Source organism: Arachis ipaensis, chromosome B05, assembly GCF_000816755.2.
Source record: "Arachis ipaensis cultivar K30076 chromosome B05, Araip1.1, whole genome shotgun sequence".
Taxonomy (NCBI): domain Eukaryota; kingdom Viridiplantae; phylum Streptophyta; class Magnoliopsida; order Fabales; family Fabaceae; genus Arachis; species Arachis ipaensis.
In genome coordinates, this window is record NC_029789.2 from 21,652,036 (window position 1) to 21,659,165 (window position 7,130).

The 7,130-nt window shown below is 36.3% G+C and overlaps 1 protein-coding gene and 1 pseudogene across 1 annotated transcript; one reads left to right on the plus strand and one right to left on the minus strand.

Moving 5' to 3' along the window:
- Window positions 3,324-4,176, plus strand: LOC107643312 (60S acidic ribosomal protein P2A). The gene is made up of 3 exons (XM_016346926.2): window positions 3,324-3,531; window positions 3,656-3,880; window positions 3,982-4,176. The coding sequence occupies exons 1-3, from the start codon at window positions 3,444-3,446 to the stop codon at window positions 4,008-4,010; spliced, it is 342 nt and encodes a 113-aa protein (XP_016202412.1). The 5' UTR covers window positions 3,324-3,443; the 3' UTR covers window positions 4,011-4,176.
- On the minus strand, window positions 4,054-6,662 carry LOC110271836 (annotated as a pseudogene).

The following is a 7,130-nucleotide window of genomic DNA, read 5'->3' on the forward strand; positions in this document are numbered from 1 at the left end:
AAAAAAAAATAAAAACCAAGTTTTCATCCAAAACATAATTATAAATATTGTCTCCAAAGCAAAATAAACATAATCCAAAACATAATTATAAATATTGTCTCCAAAGCAAAATAAACATAATCCAAAACACTCAATTTTCATCTTCATTCTCTTGTAAGTTGGGTTGGGAGAAGTTGGATTTTGACAAAAAATTGCAAAAATATTCCCTTGCCAAAAAATCACTAAGCCCGGCAGGGAAGCCTGTCCCGCCTTGCCAAATCCCGTGGGTTAAGCGGTGCGGGTTAAACAAAATTTTGCTATTTGGCGGTCCCAAATTTCCAGCCTGACCCGTCTTTTTTGGCGGATTACGCGGATCAGCCCGACGGATTTAGGCCCGTTTGCCGCTCCTACCCTCAACGTCTCTGGAAGCATACACAACCCAACCACATTCCTCCAGCTTACACACTGACACTATCATTCTTCTTAAACCAAATTTGTCTTCCCTCTTGAATACAATACTCACTAACAACCTCCTTGAATTCCATTTTCATGTTAAATTTCATTTCTACCTCAAGTTTCTGATCTCCAAACCTTTCTCCTTCTCTAAACACCAGAAAGACCTTATCTAAATCAACCTCATCCAATACATCTTCAGAGTTTGGAAGAGTCTTCATTTCCTTCGAATGTCATGAATCTCCACCATCAGATTCATCATAAGCTCCATCTTGAGCTTCAGAATATGGTGTCATATCACCAAAAAATAGTTCATCATCTTTAGAGTCTGAGTCTGCACACACCATACCATCATCCTCAACCATAATTACTCTTCTCTCTTGCATTAGCTTGGAAGTTGCTGCAGTCCTCAACTTAACTTGAGGGAGCTTTCCTGTTGACTTCTTCACAGCCACTTCTTCTTCTTCAGTAGAGTCTTCTTTGTCATAACCAGGCTTATATGGTTCATCCTCCACACTATCATAACTATCATGACTATCTGTTGAGTCATCTGAACTAGATAGTGTCACTGTCATAGTTTCGGACTCTTTTCCCTTAGCATATGATATTCTGATAGTGTTAATAGAAGCTGCTCTTGTTAAAGGCCTCCTAGCATGTGTTGTTGCAATTTTGCCTCTTTGGGAACCTTTTTTTTGGTAGATCACACTCCTTAAACACTGTATGTTTGGGCCTGGTTACAGATTTTGCAGTGGACTAGACATTTATTTTTGGTGGTGGGTGGGGCTTACTACTACCTTTTGCAATGGGTTGCGTCTTTGCTTTTGGACCTGGACTGAATTTACTATTTGGTTTTGTTGTGTGGATTGATTTTAGGGTGGACAAGACATTTTAAGAATTAGCTAACTTTGTAGTGGTGCTAGCAGTGTGACATGGTTCTGGATTTGGGGTTGATGATGTTGTGGGGATTGTTTTGGTGGTGACATTAGTAATGAGGTTTGGCTGGAAAAAACGGTCTTTTAAATTTTCTCCTACAGTAGCATTATCCTCTAACACAATCAATTCTTTGCCTTTAGATACTGCTTCTTCTTCCACATTAAACACAGATTCAGGCATTCCATGCTCATAATAACACATAGACAACTCTCTTGTTCCTTTGAGTATGATAATACATCTTCATGAGCTCTTTATCATGTGATATAGTTCAGAGACTAGTCTTCAAAAGTCTATTAGGAGCCAACAACCAACATTGAGTCACCTTGTCATACCTAAGTTGCTTGTGGTAGTCTCGGATTAAGAAGACATCGAGTGTGTCTACATCAAGTCGTTGCATATTTGAAATTTGTCCACTACTGTAGGACACACTTCCATCCTGCTCTGTGGTAAATAACCCTCCATGGTGATATATGATGGTAATAAAAAGCTCATCCATCTGAAAATAAAAAAGATAAACACCTAACTTCAACACTAATATCATTAAACCATAAACCACATTCCACTAAAATGTTAGAATCAAACTATAACAATAATGAAATAGATATCAAATATAACAAACAACTCTTGATCAACGAAAAATTTTATCATGATCACTAACAAAATTAGTTCCAATTAAACCCTAACAAAAACAGCATAACATCAACATGCATACCCACATAATCAACGATAAATAATTCTATTTAACTATTAAAAGAAATCACATTAACAACATTTAAGTAAAACAAAGCATTTCTTATTCTACTTTCTCTTTTTTTTTCTTGCCTCTAATAGAGAAATCAGTCTTCATCACACACTCTCTGAATGATGACGACGATGAAGCTGACCCTCGAGTGCAGTGTGTTTTTAGAGGGAATCGCTGTAAAGACACGATTCACACCATTGCCATTAAGGGTTAAATGGAAGAAGAAAGGATTTTGTTTCTGTTTTGAGAGGGAAAGAAAATGTTGATTTAACTTTGAAGGAGAGACTATTGTATATAGTGTGAAACGATGTTGCATAGCAAACGTTTACTTGCCAATACACATACGGTGTCGTTTAGGGTTTGCAAACGTGTCAAAATAGAGTCTATGTCAGCTTTTCGATGATGTCACTTGGACAGAAATGTCCTGAAGGATGAATTTGAGTCTCAAAGTACAATTTTGAGGATGAATTTGAGGAATTATTAATTTTAGGGACTACTTTAAACTCTGAGTGCAATTTCTAATACCACTTGAAAGCTTAATTCTCGAATTGAGAAAATCTAACACATTAGACAAACACACACGTAATCTTTTTTTTTTCTCTCTCTCCTTATTTTTTGTGAAAAAACATGGCTTAATTTTATATATTGGTCTAATATTTCATTAGAAACATGTGTGCAGTGGCTACTGCCAATTCTTTTTTTTTTGTCAGAGAACTAGACCATTTTTTGACGAAACTAGACTCTTCATCTTCCATTACAGCAAGTTTTCCTCAACAAGCCAAGCAGATGAACTGCAGCATCTCGACGCGGAAGAGCACCAAATCGACGGAAGTATCTTCGACGCTCAAAGCTCCAAAATCAATGGACGCAGTTATCGAACCGTCGGTTGTATCTTCGTCTTCGTCGGCAGCATCTTCATCTCCATCGACATCCTCATCGTCTTCATCCCTGCCGAACTTTGGTGGTCCTTGAAGTTTCGAATCGTTCGCTTCTTTGAAGGCATATAATGGGTTTTTTTTTTTTGGTCAAGCGGCATATAATGGGTATTTTTTTATAATGATTATTAATGAAGGCATATAATGGGCTTATAAGGGCCCGGGGTATATAAAAGGCATATAATGGGCTTATAGGGTCCGGGGTAAGCTGGCCCAATAAAGTATGGAAACAGCCCAACAACAAGGGCCACGTTGGCCACATTATAAAACCCTAGGAGCCCATGCGAGGACTCAAACCCTAACCCTATTTATAAATCTGCAGAACTGAAAAAACCTTCACTTTTGTTCATCCCCCCACCAGATCCACGCCGTGATTCGTGATACCTAGTTGTGGAAGGAAGATGAAGGTCATCGCCGCCTACCTCCTCGCCGTCCTCGGTGGCAATGCCGCTCCTTCCGCCGCCGATCTCAAGGGCATTCTCAGCTCCGGTAGCCTTTTTATCTAATTAATCCTATTTTATTTCAATACATTTCTATTTTGCTTCGAAGTTAGTTGATATGTGGAGAATTTTGACCTTAGTATTGTAAATTATGACATGTATGTTTTGTTCAGTTGGAGCTGAAGCAGATGATGACAGCATAACGCTCCTTTTATCTGAAGTTAAAGGCAAAGACATAACAGAGGTTATTGCCGCCGGAAGGGAAAAGCTTGCGTCGGTGCCTGCTGGTGGTGGTGGTGCTGTTGCCGTTGCCGCTGCTCCTAGCGGTGGTGCTGCTGCTCCCGCAGCCGCCGAGGCAAAGAAGGAGGAGAAGGTCGAAGAGAAGGAGGAATCAGATGAAGGAAGAAGATTCAACTATTATTATTATTATTATTATTATTTAATTACTTTGGTTTTTCAAAATGATCTGATTATTTGGTTTTGGATTTGTTTGTCTTGCAGGATATGGGATTCAGTCTCTTTGATTAAGTGGTAGGTTGTTCAAACTAGAGCTTCTAAGTTTTGTCTCTTATTTTTGGGTTAATTGTAGTGATCTATGTGTTTGAAAGGATTTGGTTTTATATTTTTATTGACTTTTTATTGATGTTATGGAACTTCAATTTGGTAAACACAGTTGAGTTTATTTCTTGGTTTAGCTTATTTTTGCCTGGACTTACGTTCTATACTAATTCAGGTAGTTCAGTCGTGACTGAATTAATAGGGAGTTAAATTACAATTACGGAATTACTCACGGAATTGCCTGGATTACTCGAATAAAATATGGGCTGGGAAGTGATAACGAAAACTAATCTCAAATATCGTGAATTGAATAATGAAGATAAATCGATTGTTAAGATATAGATATACAATGACTGAATTTTATATGCTATTATGATCGTCCTAATTTTACAATGAAATTCCTCATGCCTTTCTCAGAATGTCAAAAAGATTTTCTGGCGATACCGAAATTCAATTTATTTTATGCCTTGTCTCGCGTAGCGTGTACTGTCATTCTGTCATGCATTGATGTTGTAAGTCGAGCAGTTATATTTTCTAACCAAAATTTTAACACAAGGGCTAAAATTGAAATATTAAATAAAATTAGAGATAAAATGTACACTCAAATACTTTGATAAATTCGGATCTAGAATGTGTTTGCTCTAAAATTATCAACCGTTGCTGCTACAGTGCTACTTTCAATTAACACTATTTTCTTATGTCTGGATCATTCTTCACAATCTCGTTCTCTGATTCGGTATACCTGCCCCACTTTATCTTATTTCGGCAAGAGAGGCCTGCCATTCGATCAAAAGATTAGGCTCTAATAAAAATAAAGTGATGTTATACATTCAAATCTTATTATGAATCAAGTCTAAATAAAGTAAATAATAAGATTTAAAATAATATTAGTTATAATTGATTTTTATTATGTTAGACTAACTTGGTTAACAAAAAAATTTAGATGCTTATTCTTTAAATTCTTTTTCTTCCAACATTTTAATTCATTAATACATAATAGTAAATTGTTTTGATCCAACACCGTAGTAGAAAATTTTACCTCTCTACTCCAATTGGTTTTATAGACCATGAGGCTTAACACACATGATTGTAGGAAGGTCCTTGACAGCATTCCAGACCAAATTCGCTAAAAATCGTCAGGCACACCAAAAATATGCTTAGAATAATTTCTCTCTTAAAATTTTTAGATATGGATAATTTCAGTGAGAAATACAATAACATTTGATATTTTGATATTTTACATTGCTATGATAGTAGTACAAATTGACGTTTTGTAAAAAAAAAATATTATTTTAATTATATAAAGGCAAAATTTCATTGACGTTTTATTAACACTCACAACAACAAACGAAGTGATCATAGCAACTACTATGGTCAATTTTGCTGTTCTTGGGTGACTTGCCCCGACTTCATTTGACAGCCTCACACTGCATGATGTTAGGAATCAAATTAGTTTTTATTAAAACTAATAACATTTCTTTTAATTGTTGTGTTGCATAGTTTTTCCTGAAAAATGATGCATCTAAAATAGGACCAAACCTCACGGCTGCATTCATTCCGAAGGCGAACATGATTGTCCAGCCCAAGATATTCATGCTGCAAAGTCATCATCAGAAAAACATGCATGAATCGCCAGCATTGGAAAAGGTGAGCATTGAACCCATATAAAAAAAATTGGCTTTTTATTGTAAGATAATGTTGTGTAGTACCATATACTCATTGCATCCACCGAAATTTCTACATTCTTTAGATAACCAGCGAACAAAATCAGGACCATAAAGTACCAAACTTCCAAGCTGCACAAGATTTTAAGGAAACATATGGAAGAATATATATCTTTTGGGTAGATAAAAAAAACTTGTGATTATAATTTGGTAATAATATAGATATACAAGCATAGGCAGTACATATTTGTGCATATATATGAAAATGTGACGCACCAGAGCATAACAGCAGAGGCTAATGAGAGACGAATAAAACCACAGAGACTCTGAAATGCTTGCAAGGAGAATCCCTTCCAAGTGTCCTTGCAACTTCCATTTGAGCCACCACTATGACACGTTAAGCATCACGGCAGCGGATTTTTAGCATCGACACCCAGCTCAGCACTGCATGCGCCACCAGCACCCCCGCGGAGATCCAAGCCATGACCATGATCTTGCTTTGTGCCTGTAGGGATTTTTGGATGGGGAAGTTCATGGAGTATGCAAAGAGTTGTGGAAGCATCCAAAGTGCGAATACTCCCGCCACCTTTGCTATGGATGCTGTCTCGTGTCTCCCCTATCAATCTTGGTAACTGGCAAGCAAACACATATAAGAAGCTAAGGAGAAGTGCAATGGCGTTGAGGATCACCCATGATCTTTGCATTAAGACTCCAAGCATTTCCAACTTTCTTGCTCCAAATGCTTGTTTCTAGTGCGCTTCCCATTCCAAGCTGCATCATTGCAAAATATATGCAATTACTTTGACTCATTTTATTTAGATTTTGTTTCAAGGAAACAATAATCTCTTTTCCAATTATGAAATATATGTGGAAATGTTACTATTGGTAAAGAAAGTCTAAATAATATAGTCTATTTTCCAGTTGAAATGATTTTTTTTGGTCGGAGTAGGAAATTTTTTGAAGAGCAAAAATTTTGAAATCCCTAAAACTTAGTAAAATACATATTTTAAACTAAAATAATAGATCCATAACATATGTTTATTAGCAACAATATCAGCTTGGCGTTCTTATGGTCTGTATTGAAAGGGGAGTTACTTATATTTTATTAAGAACTTATACAGTATATACTTGGTTAGTGTTGATACGCGAAAATTTAAATATTAACGCGTAACCGGTAAGTATATCGGGTCGTATCAAGTAATAAAACTCATTAAGAGTGAGGTCGATCCCACGGAGATTGGTAGATTAAGCAACTTTAGTTAAATGGTATATTTAGTCAAGCAAACATGGTTTTGATTTCATGAGATTTGTGATTTTTTGAACATAATTGCAAAAATTTAAATGGCAAGGAATTTAAAGAACTAGAATAGAGAAAGAAAATGAAAGTGACTAACTGAAACTTAAAGTGCAAGAAACTTAAATGACA